We start from the raw sequence: 22,574 nt of genomic DNA on the forward strand, positions 1-22,574 counted from the left end.
ATGGAGGCCGGAGTTGACGCGGGCTGGGGAGCTGACCGGCGCTGAGCGCTGTAGTGGTGCTAAAGGAAGCGGCACCGGCGGAGGTTTAGTGAGGTCAACTGGCACCGATCCGGATCCTGGCCTGGATGCAAGGGGGCCTGCGGCACCAGGGCAGGAGCCGGCAAAGACCTAGGCCCCCCAACCGAGTCTGCGGGACCCAAAGGCACGCAGTTGGGGTCGGTCCGCCCAAAGATGGCACGCATCGCCTCGTAGAACGTACGAAGCTGGGCGGGGGTCGCTCCATGTCCCGGAAAGGGAGGGTAGCTCGAAGTCGACCCGTCGGGCTCCGCGCATGGAGCTGCAGGAGGGGCACCACCCGCGGGCCTCGTCGGATCGGCCGACCGACAAGGAGAAGTCGAAGAGCGACGATGCTTCTTCGACTTCTTCTTATGCTTCGACTTACTCAATCCCGAGTGCCAAGACTTCGATAACTTGTTGCAATCGCGATGGCTCCGCGACTGGTCCCTCGACCTCCCTCTCGACCGGGACATCAAACGACACAGAGCCTACTGTTGGCTTTCAAGACCTCTCCCGCAAAGCGTTCGGCGTCAACCATCGACAGTCGGAGCACGACTTGATGTTGTGGTCGTGCTCCAGGCAAAAGAGGCACACATGATGCGGATCCGTGACTGACATCAGCCGGTTATAGGAACTGCAGGCCTTAAACCCGGACATCCCTCGTGCACCTGATCGGAGTCGAAGACTCGAAACAAAACATCGACAAAATACAAGAAAAACGTAGTCAAAGAATGACTGAGGTACCGCTCTTCCCGGATCTGTGCTGGCTGGCGCGGAAAAAGAAAGAACTGACGTCAGCGAGCAAGGGCGGCGTCTAAGTAGGTGTCGCAACGTCATCCCGGCGACCACGACACCGACGCAGAGCTGACCGACGCCACTTTCAGACACGCAGAAGTACTGCTGACGAAAAAACTTTCCGGATCCAGTCTGACACCTGGGGGTAATTATAAGGTAAGGAAACCATTACTAACGTGTTTCTTTCAGATATACATTTACAGGGTTAAGACACCTGCTGCAGAGATCTTTGTGTGCCCAGCAATCTTGAGGGGATTATAACATTGGTAAGATAGCTCTGGTGTTAATGCAGTTCTGGGAGACTTCTGTGTTGTCCAGTCACAGTTTTGAGACATAACAGCGCAGAGGATTAGTGTGCCTGCTGCAAAGCACATCGTGTTACAAGCCGATCAAGGATTTGTATTTTATGTAGATAGGGAGGTGGGCTGCTGCTTTAAATACAGAGATCATTGTGTTGCTTCCAGTTCTTAAATTGTAATCCTTCTACTATAGCACAGTAATCTACTCACTAGCTTCAGGGAGCTGCATGCAAACTATAAGTCACAGGTTTAGATCCTTATTGTTCTTCTCTCAATCTGTTGTTATTCTAAGATTTCACATAAGGGTTCCTCTGGGAAGTAACAAAGTCTTGTTAGCACAGACAACAACAATCACTGGGTTACGTTTTATATCCTGACCCGGCATTTCTTCCAGCCATTCACTCTTAACATATAATGACGTTGTGTGCGGTGGTGGCCTATACTTTTAGAGGGAGGGGGCGGCCAGGGCACAAAAGCACGCAAACACTCACTCCCACTCATGCATTCACACCTGCAGGCACACATACATATCAATGCACAACACTCACTCCCAAAAATTCATGCACGCACGCACCAAACATTGGAAAAAAATAATGCTTATCTGCACAGCTCTGCCTCAGAGATCCCAGATGTGTTTGAGACTGCTGCCTTCCCTCCCTGGCTATGAGGGAAGGCAGCAGTCCCTCACTCGTCAGAGTGAGATTGGGTCAGTGAGACTGCTGACCCCACTCTGTGACGAGGTGTCAGTGATTGGCACTGGCTCTGTGCGCTTCAGGACTTTGAACTGAAGTGCCCAGGAACGACGCAATCATTGAAGCGCCTCTCGTCACCAGAGGGAGGGCCTTGAGGTGCTTTGCGAGGCTAAAGAGGCCACGCCCACAAAAGCTGTGGTTTCTTCAACCTGGCCAAGTTCAGCTCAGGCAGCCGGGAGCCTGCGCAGTTAGCTCATGTCTAGTTCCTGGCTGCCTGACCTGAAAATAAAGAGTGTCTGTCAGGCTGACTTTTGCTCGGCATGACAGACACTCTTTATTGTGGCCAGAAGGTGAGGGGGCGTGGCCTCTCAGCCCATTAGGACGGGCCTCGGCTGCATACGAGTAAAACCCTCATTGTCTTAAACAACTCCTGTACATTGATTTACACGCTTGCATGTTTTACTGTGTCATGTAGTGCGCTCAGACACCCTTCACTGGAGAAAGTACCTCTATAAAAGGACTAAATAAAAATAAACTAGAAGGTGTCATTTGATCCTTATTTGTGTAACTACTCGTACACACAAATGCACCTTGCATTCTTACAGTGCAGGCACACATCCTACAAAGGGGGACTGAACATACTCAAACGCCTTCCTCCAAGTCACAGCTTCTCTTATGTACTTGTGAGGTGATAGCAAGCTGTGCGCTTCGGTTTCTTTCTACTGCATCAGTGTTCAGGTGTTAGGCTAAAGATGGTTCCCAGCCAGGGTGATACTTGAATAAAAGAAGGGCTGGTGGCTCTTTAAATCAGGCCTTTGTTTGGGCCCAGTTGGAAGTGAAAATAAGAAAGCCCCTTCGCTGCTTGCAGGTTCCTGCACACAACACGAGGGCCCTGCTGAATGATGCCCTGCAGGGTGCTTCGCTGGGTGGGAGTGGCTTCCCTGAGCTGATAACGCTGCCGACACCGTGATCTGCACGAGCCCCTACTTCCCAGCACTGCACAGGTAGAACCCACAATGGCAACTCTTCAGAGAGATGGAGGGGACATCTCGCGAGAGCACCAACAGTGGGTGTGGCATTCTTGAAAAATCAATTACAGCGAATTAGTGATGAGAGGGAGCCGGGATGTGGGACTGTATATTCCATATGGTCTTATGGTCTTGCTCACCTGCTGACAGTGTCAACAAAACAATGTTGAGACCGGCTTCAAACATCAAATATCTGAACGATTTCAACAAGATGGACAGTGGAAGTCTAAGAAGGCCAGGGGCAGGCAAGACATTCAGGGTCATCACAGAATGCAAGTATTCATCGCACGTGCATAGCCTGACATGGGGCTCAGCCCTCCTGGACCCACGCTGGATACCCCTGAAGTAGAGGACGATTCCTACCTCAATCAGTATTAGGTGAAGCAGGCAGGGAGCATCCTTCGCTTCTATGAGCCTGAGAAGTGGACAAGGAGTCTATGAGGTGGCTGGGGACACGCAGGGGGTGGTCTCGATAAGATCTGTTTACCTGCTGTACCTACGTTGGACACCTCATGCATCAGAGCAGGGCTTTAAGTGGGATGAAAAAACTTGGGGCCTCTCAAAGGGGTGTGGCCAGTGCAATTAGGGGCGTGGCTTTAAAACACATAAGCTAAAAATCTGTGTTTAGCATAGTGTGCCGCCCGACTTGTATTTTGGTGTTTCTGTCATTGCATCCAGATGTGTGAGACAAGTAACATCATACCTACAAAAAGTAAGGACTATTGGCTTTGTCAATGGTTATTAGTTGCATAAGATAAATAAGCTGCAACTATGGCTCGTTACATATAATATTGAAAAAGCTTTCAATTAAAGCCCTGGTGACCCAACCACAATGTTGCTGCTCTTGCGTTTCAGAAAGAGAAGGGAAATCCAGAAAGAAAATGACTCTCATTAAAGGATTTCCCTTCCCCCACAACGCTCACCTGGCATGACGTCACGCCGTAACTTCTCCACTAGTGAGAAGTGAGCAGTGCACATCGATGTGCTTGCTGTCTCGAAACGGGTCTCTATCGGGCTCTGTTTTGAGCCCTGGCACTTTTGTCCTGACTGCAGTGACAGCAAACTGCTGTCACTGCAGTCCTGAGAAAAAAACGGAGAGCCTGTGCCAGGGCTCAAAGCAGAGCCCGATAAAGACCCGTTTCGAGGCCCCCTTTAAAAAACTGCCGGTGCTCAGACTCCTTGAGACCCGGCCCACTTAAAGCCCTGCATCAGAGGATATGCTCTGTCTGGGGAAGCCTGAGGTGGCTCACGCTGTGGACATGACGTCATGAGGGTGGCCCTGGACAGGCGGTGGTACTCACTGACAGGATCCGGTCTCCTGGAACTACGTTGGGCACCCCTGTCCATGAGTATGCTCTGTTTGAGGGGGCTCAGGATGTAGACATGAGTTCTTTAGGGGACAAGGAGGTGGTACTCTGACAGGATACGGTCCCCTGGACCTACGTTGGACACCCCTGTCCTGGATGTAGGCATGTGGTCTTTAGGGCCACAAGGAGGTGGTACTCTGACAGGATACGGTCTCCTGGACCCACGTTGGACACCCCTGTCCTGGAGGATGCTCTCTATGTGAGGTGGCTCAGCCTGTGGACATAGTGTCTTGAGGGTGGCACAGGACCAGGTGGTGGTACTCACTGACAGGATCCGGTCTCCTGGACTTACGTTGGACACCCCTGTCCATGAGTATGCTCTGTTTGAGGGGGCTCAGGATGTAGACATGAGTTCTTTAGGGGGACAAGGAGGTGGTACTCTGACAGGATACGGTCCCCTGGACCTACGTTGGACACCCCTGTCCTGGAGAATGCTCTGTTTGAGGGGGCTCAGGATGTAGGCATGTGGTCTTTAGGGCGACAAGGAGGTGGTACTCTGACAGGATACGGTCTCCTGGACCCACGTTGGACACCCCTGTCCTGGAGGATGCTCTCTATGTGAGGTGGCTCAGCCTGTGGACATAGTGTCTTGAGGGTGGCACAGGACCAGGTGGTGGTACTCACTGACAGGATCCGGTCTCCTGGACCCACATTGGACACCCCTGTTCTGGATATACGCTCTGCCTGAGGGGGCTCAGGCTCAGAATTGAAGGCTTCAGTGGGGGCAGGAACAAGGAGGTGGTACTCTGACAGGATACGGTCTCCTGGACCTACGTTGGACACCCCTGTCCTGGAGAATGCTCTGTTTGAGGGGGCTCAGGATGTAGGCATGTGGTCTTTAGGGGGACAAGGAGGTGGTACTCTGACAGGATACGGTCTCCTGGACCCAGTTTGGACACCCCTGTCCTGGAGGATGCTCTCTATGTGAGGTGGCTCAGCCTGTGGACATAGTGTCTTGAGGGTGGCACAGGACCAGGTGGTGGTACTCACTGACAGGATCCGGTCTCCTGGACCTACGTTGGACACCCCTGTCCTGGAGAATGCTCTGTTTGAGGGGGCTCAGGATATAGGCATGTGGTCTTTTGGGCGACAAGGAGGTGGTACTCTGACAGGATACGGTCTCCTGGACCCACGTTGGACACCCCTGCATGAGAGGGTGCGCTCTGTGTGGTGTGACTCGGGCTGTCCTTAGGGTGGGCAAGGACCAGGAGGTGGCACTTGCTGACAGGCTCTGCCCCCCCCCCCCCCCCCTCAATAAGACCCCCTCTGTGTGATGTGACTCCGGCTGCGGTTAGGGTGGTCCCCGCGTGAGAGGGTGCCTGCACTCTGTGTGACGCCTCCTGGACCCAGGTTGGACCCCCCCCCCGCTCGCAGCCCGCACTCACCGACAGGATGCGGTCCCCTCGCCGCAGCTCGCCGCTCAGGTCGGCCGGCCCTCCTGCCAGGATGAAGGAGACGAAGATGCCCTCGCCGTCCTCACCGCCCACGATGTTGAAGCCCAGGCCGGTGGAGCCCTTGTGCAGAATCACCTTCCGGGGTTCCCTGGAGATGCGACGGAAAGACATGTCAGAAGAGGGGTGCGCGCAGGTGCTGCCGAGCAGGGATGGAGGTGTCTGTGCCGGAGCCGGGGCGCGCCGGGACGCTGCGTCGGCGGCGCGCCGGCTGAGGTGGAGCCTGCTCCGGGTTCCGGTACCACCCTGGCTCCCCGGGCCCCGCGGCCGCTCGGCCTGTTCGGCAGGTGCTGGGGAGTGAGAGCCACTTACAGGGTGATTCACCTGGGCAGTGCCAGGGTGGCACCGGCGACCGAGAGGCGCGCACAGGAGCAGGAAGGAGCAGAGACGAGTGGACTATGAACCCTCGTTCATGGAGGACCCAGAAGGACACACATACCTGCGCTCGCACACACCTGCCTTCGCTCTCACACACCTGCCTGCGCTCGCACACACATACCTGCGCTCGCACACACACGCATACCTGCGCTATCAGAGGCGCGCCCAGCCTCTCCCCCAAGGCAAAGAACTATTCAACTCTTCTGGCTCAAAGCATGGACTACAAGGCCAACAATGCACCGGGGCACGAAAGGATCAGAGACAAGTGAACTATGTCCCGTCGTACATGGAGGATTCGGAGGCACACATACCTGCACTTGCACACAGATGCTCACACACACATATGTTTACACACACATACCTGCCTTTGCACACAGATGCTTGCACACACATACCTGCACTTGCACACAGATGCTTACACACACATACCTGCGCTCCCACACACCTGCCTGCACTCACACACACATGCCTGCATTCGCACACACATACATACCTGCACTCGCACACACCTGCCTGCACTCGCACACACCTGCCTGCGCTCTCACACACCTGCCTGCGCTCGCACACACCTGCCTGCGCTCGCACACACCTGCCTGCGCTCGCACACACATACATACCTGCGCTATCAGAAGCGCGCCCAACCCTTCCCACGGCAAAGAACTATTCAACAATGCACCGGGACAGGAAAGGAGCAGAGACAAGTGATCTATGTCCCCTCGTTCATGGAGGACCCAGAGGCACACCTGCCTGCACTCGCACACACACGCCAGCGCTCGCACACACCAGCCTGCACTCGCACACACCAGCCTGCACTCGCACACACCTGCCAGCGCTCGCACACACCTGCCAGCGCTCGCATACACCTGCCTGCACTCGCACACACCTGCCTGTGCTAGCGCACACCTGCCTGTGCTAGCGCACACCTGCCTGCACTCGCACACACCTGCCTGCACTCGCACACACACACACGCCTGCACTCGCACACACACACACCTGCACTCGCACACACACACACGCCTGCACTCACACACACGCCTGCACTCGCACACACACGCCTGCGCTCGCACACACATACCTGCGCTCGCACACACCTGTCTGCACTCGCACACACATACCTGCGCTCACACACACTTGCCTGCACTCAAACACACATGCCTGCGCTATCAGAGGCACACCCAGCCCTCCCACGGCAAAGAACTGTTCAACTCTTCTGGCACAAGGCATGGACTACAAGGCCAACAATGCACCAGGGCAGGAAAGGAGCAGAGACAAGTGAACTATGTCCCCTCGTTAATGGAGGACCCAGAGGCACACCTGCCTGCGCTCGCACACACCTGCCTGCGCTCGCACACACCTGCCTGCACTCGCACACAAACATACCTGCGCTCACACACACATGCCTGCACTCGCACACACATGCCTGCGCTCGCACACACCTGCCTGCGCTCGCACACACCTGCCTGCGCTCGCATACACCTGCTGCACTCGCACACACGCCTCCACTCGCACACACATACCTGCGCTCACACACACATACCTGTGCTCACACACCCCCGCCTGCACTCTCACACACACCTGCACTCACTCACACACATACCTGCGCTCGCACACACATACCTGAGCTTGCTCATACACCTGCCTGCGCTCGCACACACCTGCCTGTGCTAGCACACACCTGCCTGCGCTCGCACACACCTGCTGCACTCGCACACACGCCTGCACTCGTGCACACATACCTGCGCTCACACACACCCGCCTGCACTCGCACACACTCCTGCACTCACTCACACACATACCTGCGCTCGCACACACATACCTGAGCTCGCTCATACACCTACCTGTGCTCGCACACACCTGCCTGTGCTCGCACACACCTGCCTGCGCTCGCACACACACGCCTGCTCTCATACACATACACCAGTGCTCGCTCACACACACACATGCGCTTGCACACACCTGTCTGCGCTCTCACACACACACGCCTGCGCTCGCACACACCTGTCTGCACTCGCACACACATACCTGCGCTCACACACACATACCTGCGCTCACACACACTTGCCTGCACTCAAACACACATGCCTGCGCTATCAGAGGCACACCCAGCCCTCCCACGGCAAAGAACTGTTCAACTCTTCTGGCACAAGGCATGGACTACAAGGCCAACAATGCACCAGGGCAGGAAAGGAGCAGAGACAAGTGAACTATGTCCCCTCGTTAATGGAGGACCCAGAGGCACACCTGCCTGCGCTCGCACACACCTGCCTGTGCTCGCACACACCTGCCTGCACTCGCACACAAACATACCTGCGCTCACACACACATGCCTGCACTCGCACACACATGCCTGCGCTCGCACACACCTGCCTGCGCTCGCACACACCTGCCTGCGCTCGCATACACCTGCTGCACTCGCACACACGCCTCCACTCGCACACACATACCTGCGCTCACACACACATACCTGTGCTCACACACCCCCGCCTGCACTCTCACACACACCTGCACTCACTCACACACATACCTGCGCTCGCACACACATACCTGAGCTTGCTCATACACCTGCCTGCGCTCGCACACACCTGCCTGTGCTAGCACACACCTGCCTGCGCTCGCACACACCTGCTGCACTCGCACACACGCCTGCACTCGTGCACACATACCTGCGCTCACACACACCCGCCTGCACTCGCACACACTCCTGCACTCACTCACACACATACCTGCGCTCGCACACACATACCTGAGCTCGCTCATACACCTACCTGTGCTCGCACACACCTGCCTGTGCTCGCACACACCTGCCTGCGCTCGCACACACACGCCTGCTCTCATACACATACACCAGTGCTCGCTCACACACACACATGCGCTTGCACACACCTGTCTGCGCTCTCACACACACCTGCCTGAGCTCGCACACACACCTGCCTGTTCCGGTACCACCCTGGCTCCCCGCACACACGCCTGCACTCGCGCACACATACCTGCACTCGCGCACACATACCTGCGCTCGCACACACATGCCTGCGCTCACACACACCCGCCTGCACTCGCACACACACCTGCACTCACTCACACACATACCTGCGCTCGCACACACATACCTGAGCTCGCTCATACACCTGCCTGTGCTCGCACACACCTGCCTGTGCTCGCACACACCTACCTGCGCTCGCACACACCTGCTGCACTCGCACACACCTGCTGCACTCGCACACACCTGCTGCACTCGCACACACCTGCTGCACTCGCGCACACATACCTGCGCTCATACACACATACCTGCGCTCACACACACCCGCCTGCACTCGCACACACACCTGCACTCGCACACACACCTGCACTCACTCACATACATACCTGCGCTCGCACACACATACCTGAGCTCGCTCATACACCTGCCTGCGCTCGCACACACCTGCCTGTGCTCGCAAACACCTGCCTGCGCTCGCACACACACGCCTGCTCTCATACACATACACCTGTGCTCGCTCGCACACACACATGCGCTCGCACACACCTGTCTGCGCTCGCACACACACCTGCCTGAGCTCGCACACACACCTGCCTGAGCTCGCACACACACCTGCCTGAGCTCGCACACACACACCTGCGCTCGCACACACATACCTGCGCTATCAGAGGTGCGCCCAACCCTTCCCAAGGCAAAGAACTGTTCAACTCTTCTGGCACATGGCATGGACTACCAGTTCAACAATGCAACGGGGCAGGAAGGAGCAGAGATGAGAGGACTATGTCCCCTCGATCATGGAGGACCCAGAGACACACCTGCCTGCACTCGCACACACACCTGCCTGCACTTCCATACATCTGCCTGCACCTGCACACACACCTGCACTCACACACACACATACTTGCGCTCGCACACACATGCCTGCACTCGTACACACCTGCCTGCACTCGCACACACATACCTGCACTCGCACACACATACCTGCGCTATCAGAGGCGCTCCCAACCCCTCCCAAGGCAAAGAACTGTTCAACTCTTCTGGCACAAGGCAGGGACTACAAGTCCAACAATGCACCAGGGCAGCAAAAAATGCGTCAAATTGTTATATCCTAGAATGTATAATACTTGATCCACACCACATGGACTACACGTTCAACAATGCACATGGGCAGGAAGTGATGTGTCAAATGGTTATATCTGGGTATTTGCATAAATTGATCTTTGCCACATGGACTACAAGTCCAACAATGCACCAGGGCAAGAAGCCATACGTCAAATTGTTTTATCCGGGTATTTGCATTACTTGATCAAGACCACATTGTGAGAAGTTAGCCTGACATATGATGTCCTCTATTCGAGGGGGCACCTTGCACCAGTCTAAACGACCCTTATTGACGGTGGTTGTAAAGTCAACCTTATAGACAAGCTATCCTAGTGGTAGCATGGACCAGCAGTCATAGGCTAAGACTTCAGAGGGCATGTGAAGCAAGCTGTTTTACCAATTATAATCCCTTGAGCACCAAATGAAAGGACACCACACAAGGTATATATCAAATATATATGTATTTATTTCTAACACAACCCCTCTGCACTCTTTATGAGGTCAGAGATCAAAATACATCACAAGTTACTCAATTAGCATACTATAAGTTACCCAAATACAGTTATGCCCTAGGGCCCTCACAAACCATATACTAAGTGTTAGACGGACCGGGAGGATCGGCCGAGGTTACGGGGAGAGGTCTCCAGGGAGAGCCGTCTCCAACGACTGTACAGATAAGTAACTTCCCCCCCACAGACGGACACCACACAAGGTTGAAGGTTAACGAGACTTTATATGCAATTCTTAAGTTACGATGATGGATACAAGGAGGTCTGGACTCAGGGGTCCCCTCGGTTCTAGTCTCTGGTTTAGGAAAGGGGTAGCGGGACAGTCTTAGTTACCAATGAGTACAAAATAGCTCTCAATCCTCGAGCTCGGCGTTCTAGATGATCGGGCCGTGGAGGAGCCAAGCAGGTCCCGAGATGGATGAAGGAAGGACGACGGTCCGCGGCGGAGCCTGCAGGTCCCGGTGGAAGATGACGGTTACAACGGTCCGCGGCCACGCCAGCAGATCCCGACGACGATGAAGGATGAAGGTTACGACGGCTGTGGCAGCGCCAACAGGCAGGACGATGGTGCACAGGACAGAGCTATGGCAGCGCCAGTAGTCCGTCCAGGATGAGTTCCTCTTTACGTCTCTCGACTCCAAGATACAACTGCCTTCCTGCTCTGGAGCTGCCCCAGTTATAGGGCTGGCGTGCTTTGATGTCCGGACCCTCGCACTTGGAGGTCGGGAGGTCCGGGATGGGGGAGTCCAGACACCCAGCAGGGGGGTGGAGCCAGCGCCCGGGGAGGCGATGGGCGAGCGGCACTTGGTGGGGGAGAGCCATCGGCACCTCTTTCTCCCATTGACTTGCCAAGTAGCCCGCTCACCTCCTGGGTGGAAGGTGGTGCCGGAATGTCTGAGGCCGGGCCAGGCCCAGGGTTGAGGTCGATCGGGGGCCAGGCGGCCTTGTGGTGGAGTGTCCAAGATGGCGCCCCAGGCTGGGCGCGTGGGCCGGCAGTGGATCGGACCCACGAGGTCGGCAGGCTCGAGGGCAGGGGTCCCTGAGGGGACGGAGGACGTGCAATGGTGGTGTGTGGTACTTGCGGGACTGGGCTCGGGCCTGGTTGGGCCGGGGGAGAGCGGCCCTTCATGTGGCCTGTCCAACATGCGTCCCCCCCAGCTGAAGGCGGGGAGAGTTACCCATCCTCTTGGGGACTCTCCTCGTCGAGGCGGAAAAACCGGGACAGGCCATCCGCGTTGGCGTGATCTGGCCCAGGCCGGTGTTCGACTGTGAAGTCCATACCTTGCAAGGAGATGGACCAGCGTAGCAACTTTGGGTTCTCCCCCCGCATATGCATCAGCCATTGCAGGGGTCGGTGGTCGGTCTGCACCCGAAAGTGGGTGCCGAAAAGGTAGGGCCGGAGCTTCTTGAGGGCCCATACCACAGCGAAGGCTTCCCTCTCTATGGTGCTCCAGCGTTGCTCCCGTGGTAGGAGTCTCCGGCTGATGAAGGCCACCGGTTGATCAAGGCCTTCGGTGTTCACTTGAGACAGGACTGCCCCAATGCCCTGGTCGGAGGCGTCCGTCTGGACGACGAACTCCCGGCTGTAGTCTGGGGCCTGGAGCACAGGGGCGGAACACATGGCGGCCTTTAATTGTTCAAATGCAGTTTGACACTCTGGGGTCCAGGTGACTTTCTTGGGTTGGTTCTTTGACGTGAGTTCTGTGAGGGGCCCCACTATGGTACCATAGTCTTTTACGAACCTTCGGTAGTAGCCCGTGAGGCCCAGGAAGGCTCGTACCTCGGTTTGGGTGATGGGGGGCTGCCAGGCCTGGATGGCGGCAATTTTCAGCTGTAGCGGGGCCACTAGGCCGCTTCCCACCTGGTGTCCGAGGTAGGTTACAGACCCTTGCCCAATTTGACCCTTGCTGGCCTTGATCGTGAGGCCAGCTCGCTGAAGGGCTTGCAGCACTGCTCGGAGGTGGTGGAGGTGCTCGGTCCAATGGTGGCTGTATACAGCGATGTCGTCTAGGTAGGCGGCGCTGAATCCTTCGAGCCCCGCTAAGACCTGATTGACGAGCCGTTGGAATGTTGCTGGGGCATTCTTCATGCCGAAGGGCATGACCGTGAAATGGTAATGGCCATCGGGGGTGGAGAAGGCAGAACGTTCTTGCGCCCGGGGTGTGAGGCCGATCTGCCAATAGCCTGCTGTCAGGTCGAAGATGCTGAGGTAGCGGGCAGCTCCCATTCGGTCGACTAGTTCATCTGCCCGGGGGATGGGGTGCGCGTCTGTTCTGGTGACCGCATTCAAGCCCCGGTAGTCGACGCAGAACCGGAGTTCTGGTGTGGTGCCGGGGGCAGCTGCTTTGGGGACCAGTACGACAGGGCTGGCCCAGGGACTGTCTGAGGGCTCGATGACCCCGATCGTGAGCATCTTGGCTATTTCTTCCTGGATGCAGGCCCGTACCCGGTCTGGCACGCGGTAGGCCCGGTGGCGGATAGGGGGGCTGTCCCCGGTATCCACATCGTGCACACACCAGGAAGTGACACCCGGGGTGAGGGAGAACAGGCTGGCGAACTGTGATAGGAGGGCTTGACACTCCTGGCGTTGTTCTCTGGTGAGGGCCTCTGAGAGCCGGACCCCATCCACGGAGCCGTCTTGCTCTTGAGTCCGTAGGAGGTCAGGGAGAGGCTCGGAGTCTTCTTCAACCCCAGTGTCTGTGGCCATCAGGAGGCTGAGCTCTGTTCGCACAAAGTGGGGCTTTAGTCTGTTAGCGTGGAGGACCCGGAGAGGGTTCCGGGAGGATTCCATATCGATGAGATAAGTGGCAGGACCCTTGCGCTCTATCACTTTGAAGGGCCCCGTCCATTTGTCTTGCAGGGCGCATGGCTCAGTGGGGGACATCACCCATACCTGTTGGCCAGGTTCGAATTCAATGGATGAGGCATTCTGGTCATACCATTTTTTCATGTCCTCTTGACTGGCCTCTAGGTTGGCCTTCGCTAGTTCTCTGAACCGCCGGGTCTGGTTGCGGAGGGTGAGGAGGTACCGGAAGACATCTGGAGGGTTCTTTAGCGGAGGCATCTCCCAGCCTTCTTTGACGAGACTGAGCGGCCCTCGCACTGGGTGTCCATATAGCAGTTCAAATGGGCTGAAGCCCAAGGATTTCTGGGGGACTTCTCGATACGCGAAGAGGAGGCACGGCAGCAGCACATCCCACTGGCGACGGAGGGGCTCTTCCAACCCCCCGATCATTCCCTTTAGCGTGCGGTTGAACCGCTCAACGAGTCCGTTCCCTTGAGGGTGATAGGGGGTTGTGAATCTGTAGGTGACCCCGCACTGTTGCCAGAGGGACTTCATGTATTTGGAAATAAAGTTCGTGCCTCTGTCGCTGACGACTTCTCGGGGGAAGCCCACACGGGAGAAGATCCCCATCAGGGCCCGGCCGACCACCGGGGCTGTCACAGTTCGCAGAGGAACAGCCTCAGGGTAGCGGGTGGCGTGGTCCACTAGCACCAGGATGAATCGATGGCCTTGTTTCGTGCGTGGGTCCAAGGGCCCCACAATGTCTATTCCGACTCTCTCAAACGGGGTAGTGACCACGGGAAAAGGTTGCAGGGGAGCCTTTAGTTTGCGGCCGCTCTTCCCACTGGCTTGGCACGTGGGGCAAGATCGGCAATGCTGGTGCACATCGTTTCTCATTTTGGGCCAGAAGAAGTGGGTCACTAGGCGACTGTAGGTTTTATCTTGTCCCAGGTGTCCTGCCAGAGGGACATCGTGGGCCAGGTTTAACAGGAAGTCTCTGAAACGGAGGGGTACCACTAGTACTCGGTTGCTCCCCAGCTCGGCGATTCTTTGCTCGCTGTACAGCAGATCATTGTCCCAGTAGACCCAATGAGTTCCGGGGGTATCCCCTGCGCTTTGGGCGAGCGCTTGCTGGCGGAGTCCCTCGAGGGAGGGACAGGTCTTCTGTTCTTTGCGAAATTGTTCTTGCGTGGGCCCCCCTTCTTGAGGCCACTGGTCGAGGTTAGCGAGGTCGGTAGGTTGAGCTGGTTCGGCGGGAATGTTACGGTCAGTGTTTTCGGCCGGGGCGACCGGAGGCGGTGGCGCCGGCCATTCGGGTTCTTCTGGCTGGTGGTTGGCACGGGCGGCCATGGAACGGGTGGTGACGCACGCCCAGTCTGGGACGCCCAACATCCCCAGGTGTTCCTTTCGCTCCACGGCGGCCCACGGAGAGCTTTCCAGGTCATTGCCCAGGAGGCAGTCTACGGGGGCATCGTCTCGGACCGTCACTTTCAACATGCCGGAGACCCCCCCCCATTCGAAGGGGACGCAGGCCATCCGACACAGGCTCTCCGAGTTATCGGCTGATCGTACCGGGCAGAGAATGTTCGGTAGATACTGTTCTGGGGCCACCAGGTGACAGCGGACGGCTGTTACACTGGCCCCGGTGTCACGAAGGGCTTCGGCCTGGTGTCCGTTGATGCTCACCCATTGGCTGTACTTCTGGGTGTTAGCGGGTAGGGGGACCCGCGGGACCATGTCTTTCCCCCCTAAGCAGGCTAGAGTCATGGCGGCTGGCTCCCACTCTTGATGCTCTTGTTCGTACTCTTCCTGTTCCTCGGAGATCTGTTCTTCCCCTAGGGCTGCAGCGGCCACTTGGCGGGGTCTTGGGCTCTGGTACTGCGGGCAGTTTGGGTCGTTCGCATAGTGGCCGACTCGTTGACATCGGTGACACGTGACATTGGCTCTGTACCCCGGTCGCGCTGGGGTGCTGCCCCGGTTGGCCGGGGGGGTGGTGTTGGTAGCGGGGGCGACCGGGGCGTTGTCTCTTCCTCGCCCTTGGCCCCCTCCTCCTCCTCTGGGTCGGTGCTGACCATTGTTGTTCCGGTTCTGTTCGTAGGACCCATTCCGGCCCACTCTGGTGATCTCCCACCGGTCAGCTTCGGCTGCGAGCTGCCGGGGATCCGTTAACTTGCTGTCGAGGAGGTGTTGGCGGAGTTCAATGAAGCAATTGTTCGACAGATGCTCCCATACCATCAGGTTAAATAGTTGCTCGTAGGTCGTGACGTTGCTTCCTCGGATCCAGCCCTCGAAGGCTCGGCTAAAGTATGTTACATAGTCCACCCAAGTTGTACCCGGGATGCGGGTGCAGTCTCGGAACCTCTGACGGTACATCTCGGGTGTGAGACCATAGCGGGTGAGGAGGGCCGCTTTCATATGGTCGTAGGAGGTCATCTGATGGTCCGGGAGCTGTAGTAGGGTGTCGCGGCCCTCATTGAGGAATCTTCCCCAGAGACCAGCTCCCCAGTCGCTTCTATCGATCCGGTGTGCAGTCATAGCGATTTCATAGGCTTTAAACCATTGCTGGATGTCGTCCTCTCTGAAGTATTCTCGGACAACATCCTTGGGGATGTGTACCTTTTTGTCTGTGGCCCCTGGGGTGGGGGGTCGCTCGGGCACCCCTGCTTCTTTATTCTGCTTGCGTAGGTTGATCTCGGCTAGGTTTCGTTCGTGTTCGTACGCTAGTTTTTTTTCCTCGAGCTCCCTTTGTCTCTGTTTCTCCTCTCTTTCTTCTCGGAGACGCAGGTGCTCTAAGTTGATTTTTTGTTCGGCCAACTTAAGTTCAATGTCCATTTTAAGTCGGGCCATTTCTAGTTCGTGGAGTCGGGTCCTTTCTCTTTCCTGGATCTCGCCTTGCGAGAGACCCGTTCTTTGCCCTTCCGGGGCCGTGGTCGTTTTTTCTACGGTGCTTTGATCAGGGGTTCCGGCAGCCCCGGTTTCTGCCCAAGATTCTAGGGCATGCTTAAAATCGTCCTTGGTACTCAGTCCGGTGGTAGCGATACCCAGTTCGATGCAGAATTGTTTAAGTTCACGATGGTTGTACTCCTCCAATTTCTCCATTTGGAATTTCTCGGTTGATCCGCTCTCTTTCGTGGTCATTGTGACTTCGTCGTGGGGTGAGCTACTCTCTGTACGTTTATGCGGTGATTCGGATCGCGCCGCTGGCCACCAATGTTAGACGGACCGGGAGGGTCGGCCGAGGTTACGGGGAGAGGTCTCCAGGGAGAGCCGTCTCCAACGACTGTACAGATAAGTAACTTCCCCCCCACAGACGGACACCACACAAGGTTGAAGGTTAACGAGACTTTATATGCAATTCTTAAGTTACGATGATGGATACAAGGAGGTCTGGACTCAGGGGTCCCCTCGGTTCTAGTCTCTGGTTTAGGAAAGGGGTAGCGGGACAGTCTTAGTTACCAATGAGTACAAAATAGCTCTCAATCCTCGAGCTCGGCGTTCTAGATGATCGGGCCGTGGAGGAGCCAAGCAGGTCCCGAGATGGATGAAGGAAGGACGACGGTCCGCGGCGGAGCCTGCAGGTCCCGGTGGAAGATGACGGTTACAACGGTCCGCGGCCACGCCAGCAGATCCCGACGACGATGAAGGATGAAGGTTACGACGGCTGTGGCAGCGCCAACAGGCAGGACGATGGTGCACAGGACAGAGCTATGGCAGCGCCAGTAGTCCGTCCAGGATGAGTTCCTCTTTACGTCTCTCGACTCCAAGATACAACTGCCTTCCTGCTCTGGAGCTGCCCCAGTTATAGGGCTGGCGTGCTTTGATGTCCGGACCCTCGCACTTGGAGGTCGGGAGGTCCGGGATGGGGGAGTCCAGACACCCAGCAGGGGGGTGGAGCCAGCGCCCGGGGAGGCGATGGGCGAGCGGCACTTGGTGGGGGAGAGCCATCGGCACCTCTTTCTCCCATTGACTTGCCAAGTAGCCCGCTCACCTCCTGGGTGGAAGGTGGTGCCGGAATGTCTGAGGCCGGGCCAGGCCCAGGGTTGAGGTCGATCGGGGGCCAGGCGGCCTCGTGGTGGAGTGTCCAAGATGGCGCCCCAGGCTGGGCGCGTGGGCCGACAGTGGATCGGACCCACGAGGTCGGCAGGCTCGAGGGCAGGGGTCCCTGAGGGGACGGAGGACGTGCAATGGTGGTGTGTGGTACTTGCGGGACTGGGCTCGGGCCTGGTTGGGCCGGGGGAGAGCGGCCCTTCATGTGGCCTGTCCAACACTAAGTAAGTGGTATAAGAACCACTACGAAAATAGTGAGTAGGCCTAGGGCCTAGGGAATCGCTGTGGCTACACTAAACAATCAAAGGTTAGGAAGTAGGAGACCCATGGGAGACGCGTGCAGTGTCTAAACACAGTCCATTGGCTTATAATGGAGAACGTAAGAGTTACAAAGTTACTGTTTAAGGGCACTTCCGGATGGACTTCGACAAAACCCCTTTAGACTAGGACACTTCGAGAGTCAAGACCCACGTGAGCACTGGAGTACTTGTGTTACCTCACCCAGGAAAGCCAGGTGCATAGGTGCCTTTTGGTTTCGGGTTTTGTCGATGTTTTCTATGGAGATCTGCAAAGAAGTGCTGCAGGCGCCAGAGGAAAAGTGTCCGGGTGGATCCAAGGGTGGATCGAAGATGTGAAGAACCTGAAAGCAGAGGGGACAGAGTCTGGGATACTAGCCAGTGACCAGTAAGGAACCAGGAAGGAACCAGGCGATGTGGAGTTGATTTCAGGTGAAGAGGTGAAGCTTGTCTCTGCAGCCACGAGGACCAGGAGGTGTCGACGACGACCAGGAGCTGAATTCGAGCTGTCCCACGAAGGATCTAGTTGACTGCGGTAACGGTATCCGGACTGGACCCAACAAACCTTGGCAAACGCAATCCACGCAGGAAGTGAAGATTGGCTTCGGTGCAGACCAGCAAGGTCTGGGTAGATTCTCCTTTGCAGGGAAGCTGGAGCAAGCCTGGAGCAACCAGGAAAGCAGTTTAGTTTCAAAGGAAAGTCTTCGGAGGGCTAACTAGCCAGCGGGCTAGCAACCGGGAAGACGAATTGAGCTGAAATGCAATAGCGGGCCCCACGCGGCACTCGTGGAGTGTGGAGGGCTGAGCTTCGGTGCAAATGGCGCTCGGGTCTGGGGTTTCTCGTACCCTAATGCACAACTGTGAGGGTACCTCGGTAGTCGAGCTGTTAGCAAAATGCAGGATGTCCAGGGTGTCCGGTCCCACGTTTCTCGTGTCCGCAACGGGTCTCAGCTTTGCTGTGGATGTGGGTCGGTGTCAGAGAAGTCTAAGAGTCCAGTTCCTGTGTCGCTGAGTATTCGGGTTCCAGTAGGAGCGTCGACAAAGCAGACCGTCAAGTTACTGGTGGTGCCTGTTTACACAGGTAGGTCACTCCTTGACCACAAGGGAGATGTCTTCAGTCTTCTAGTCAGAATAGAACGCCAAAGGTCCAATAGTTCTGTATCAAAGTTTCGTTCCAGGATAATCTAAAGTCCTGGGGACAGAGCGCCTATCCTTATACTAAGAAAATGGGCTGGATTACCCGCTAGGTCCCTCCTATGGGTGGACCTGGGAAGGGGGTGGTAACACCCCTTTCCCTTTGTCCAGTTTCGTGCCAGAGCGGGGCTGGAGTGCCCCAGCAACTGGTTTGAACCGGGCTATGCATGGAGCACCTTGTGTCCCCCAGGCAGTGTCTGGAAAAGCATCTTTCCATTCAACCCACCCTGCCCCAATACACTACAGGCTGTCTGGGGAGGTGAGGGCACCTCCCTCGACAGGAAACCTATTGACCAGGCCTCCCTTGCTGGAGTTTCCCCCAGCAGCAGGAGGTCAGACTTGTGTCTGTGGCAGCAGCATCCATTTTGTGATGCTGAGGCTCTGTTTAACTTTAACTGGGTAAAGCAGTAACTACATGTCTTCTCCCTCTAGAAGGGTGGAATGCTAACCCCGTCACCAGGACTGGCGGGGGTGGGGGGGATGGGTAGCATTCCAAAGTGTTTGACACCTTACACGACATGTTTTGATAAAGCCAAACCAAAGTTAGCATTAACCGTGAGGATTATAATGCACTTAAGAGTATATGGTATGGCTATATCATAGAACAGCTATAAGGAGATAGTTCCGAAAGCTGCAGAGGGGCTCAGCTCATGCTAAGGCACCCTCTCGCATAAAACCAAGCACTCTGCCTCCAGGATTGTCAAGGTCTACCATAGGAGTGACTTATAGGTGCATATGTGTCTATATATATATGGGTAGATATAGGTATACTATATCTAAGTAAGGGGTGATTACACCACCTCACCCAAGCCTAGAGATCAGCCTGTGATGTCAGTTTGGATGGCCAGCCAGGGGTGGCATAATACATTCTGCAGCCCCTGGTAGGCCTTGGATGCACCTATGCCCTCAGGTACCTAAGGTACCATATACAGGGGCTCACAAAGGTGACCCAATACCCAATCAGGTATGTACCTAAAGTACATGGTATCAATTTAGAGAGAGAACAGCTGGGCTGTGGGTCTGATTAGCAGGCCCACAGCCATACTAAAGTCGAAAAACCAGAAAATCACAGCAGAAAGTGGGGGTGACCATAGGAAGCAGACCCTACTCTCCTACACACATGGACTACAAGTCAAACAATGCGACAGGGCATGAAGCCAGACACCGTGTTCATGTCCGTAATGACCCTTGCACACGGGCAGAGCAGTACTGAGCACGACATGTCACGCTTCCCATCGTTCTGAATATGTCAGTGTTCACACACTCCAAATACACATTTACACCACTCCTTGGGATATCTGCATTTTCTGAATGATCACCCTGTATCATTTCGTCTTAGCTGGACCCTATATTTCTGCTGGCTTTCGAACTCTGTGCACTTTTCTCCTTCTAACCAGTAGTAAAGTGCCTGTTCTTCCCCTTTAAACGTGGCTGAATAGATATACTCCCGATTGGTATATTGGTAATCTATCTAACAAGACGGAGACGGAGGGCGCGGCGCCTCCACATGTTGGATTATTCCTCAGCAGTCACTCTATCTAACAAGAGGGCGGAAGGGCAAGGAGCCCTCACAGGTTGGATTATTCCTCAGCAGTCACTCTATCTAACAAGAGGGGGAAGGGCAAGGAACCCTCGCAGGTTGGATTATTCCTCAGCAGTCGCTCTAACAAGAGAGAGATGGAGGGCGCAGTGCCCCACAGGTTGGATTATTCCTCAGCAGTCACTCTAACAAGAGGGGGGAAGGGCAAGGAGCCCTCGCAGGTTGGATTATTCCTCAGCAGTTGCTCTATCTAACAAGAAGGGAATGGGGGCGAGGGGCCCTCACAGGTTGGATTATTTCTCAGCAGTCGCTCTATCTAACAAGAGGGGGGAAGGGCAATGAGCCCTCACAGGTTGGATTATTCCTCAGCCGTCGCTCTATTTTACAAGAGGGAGAAGGAGGGCGAGGAGCCCTCACATGTTGGATTATTCCTCAGCAGTCACTCTATCTAACAAGAGGAGGATGGAGGGAGAGGCGCCCCTCACAGGTTGGATTATTTCTCAGCAGTCGCTCTATCTAACAAGTGGGGGGAAGGGCAAGGAGCCCTCACAGGTTGGATTATTCCTCAGCAGTCGCTCTATCTAACAAGAGGGAGATGGAGGGCGAGGCACCCGCACAGGTTGGATTATTCCTCAGCAGTCGCTCTATCTAACAAGAGGGAGATGGAGGGCGAGGCACCCGCACAGGTTGGATTATTCCTCAGCAGTCGCTCTATCTAACAAGAGGGAGATGGAGGAGATGGGGCCCTCACAGGTTGGATTATTCCTCATCAGTTGCTCTATCTAACAAGAGGGGAATGGGGGCGAGGGGCCCTCACAGGTTGGATTATTCCTCAGCAGTCGCTCTATCTAACAAGAGGGGGGAAGGGCAAGGAGCCCTCACAGGTTGGATTATTCCTCAGCAGTCGCTTTATCTAACAAGAGGGAAGATGGAAGGTGAGGCGCCCCTCACAGGTTGGATTATTCCTCAGTAGTCACTCCATCTAACAAGAGGGGCACGGAGGGAGAGGCGCCCCTCACAGGTTGGATTATTCCTCAGCAGTCGCTTTATCCAACAAGAGGGGGACGGAGGGCGAGGCGCCTTCACAGGTTGGATTATTCCTCAGCAGTCGTTCTATATAACAAGAGGGGGATGGGGGGAGAGGCGCCCCTCACAGGTTGGATTATTTCTCAGCAGTCGCTCTATCTAACACGTGGGGGGAAGGGCAAGGAGCCCTCACAGGTTGGATTATTCGTCAGCAGTCGCTCTATCTAACAAGAGGGAGATGGAGGGTGAGGGGCCCCCACAGTTTGTATTTTTCCTCAGCAGTCGCTCAATCTAACAAGAGGGGGATGGAGGGCGAGGGGGCCTCAGAGGTTGGATTATTCCTCAGCAGTCACTCTAACAAGAGGGAGATGGAGGGAGAGGCGCCCTCACAGGTTAGCTTATTCCTCAGCAGTCGCTTTATCTAACAAGAGGGGAGTGTCTGGGACCTCCCTGCCTTTCTCAAATCATTGGTCATCCCCTACTGCCCGGTACGCAACCTCCGGTCGTCTTACCGCCAACTCTTAGTTGGCCCTTCTATTAAACTTAAAAAGTTTGGCGGCCGTAGATTCTCCCACCGTGCCCCCATCCTTTGGAATCAGTTGTCCCTTCCGCTTAAATCTGCCAACTCCCTTCTGGCATTCAGAAAGCTGCTGAAAACCTACCTCTTTACGCAGACTGGCTAGACACCTGCCTTCACATCTCACAGCACTCAATCAGCGCCAGGAAACCTACGGTGTCAGTGCGCTATATAAGAGCCCCTTAAGATAAGATAAGATAAAATGGCGGGCGAGGCGCCCTCACAGGTTGGATTATTCCTCAGCAGTCACTCTATCTAACAAGAGTGGGATGGAGTGAGAGGCACCCCACACAGGTTGGATTATTCCTCAGCAGTCACTCTATCTAACAAGAGTGGGATGGAGTGAGAGGCTCCCCACACAGGTTGGATTATTCCTCAGCAGTCACTCTATCTAACAAGAGGGGGATGGGGGCGAAATGCCCTGACAGGTTGGTTTATTCCTCAACAGTCACTAT

The 22,574-nt window shown here is 55.8% G+C and overlaps 1 protein-coding gene across 3 annotated transcripts in view; it reads right to left on the reverse strand.

Annotated features, from left to right (window-relative positions):
* DLG3 (discs large MAGUK scaffold protein 3) overlaps window positions 1-22,574 on the reverse strand; it is a 2,000,883-nt gene that overhangs the window by 687,900 nt on the left and 1,290,409 nt on the right. For all 3 annotated transcript variants that reach the window (XM_086918303.1, XM_086918301.1, XM_086918300.1), the window contains one exon: window positions 5,624-5,780. In XM_086918303.1, the coding sequence (XP_086774429.1) occupies window positions 5,624-5,780 (157 nt within the window). The remainder of the gene's footprint in view (window positions 1-5,623; window positions 5,781-22,574) is intronic.

Source organism: Lissotriton vulgaris, chromosome 4_1 (genome assembly GCF_964263255.1).
Source record: "Lissotriton vulgaris chromosome 4_1, aLisVul1.2, whole genome shotgun sequence".
NCBI lineage: Eukaryota > Metazoa > Chordata > Amphibia > Caudata > Salamandridae > Lissotriton > Lissotriton vulgaris.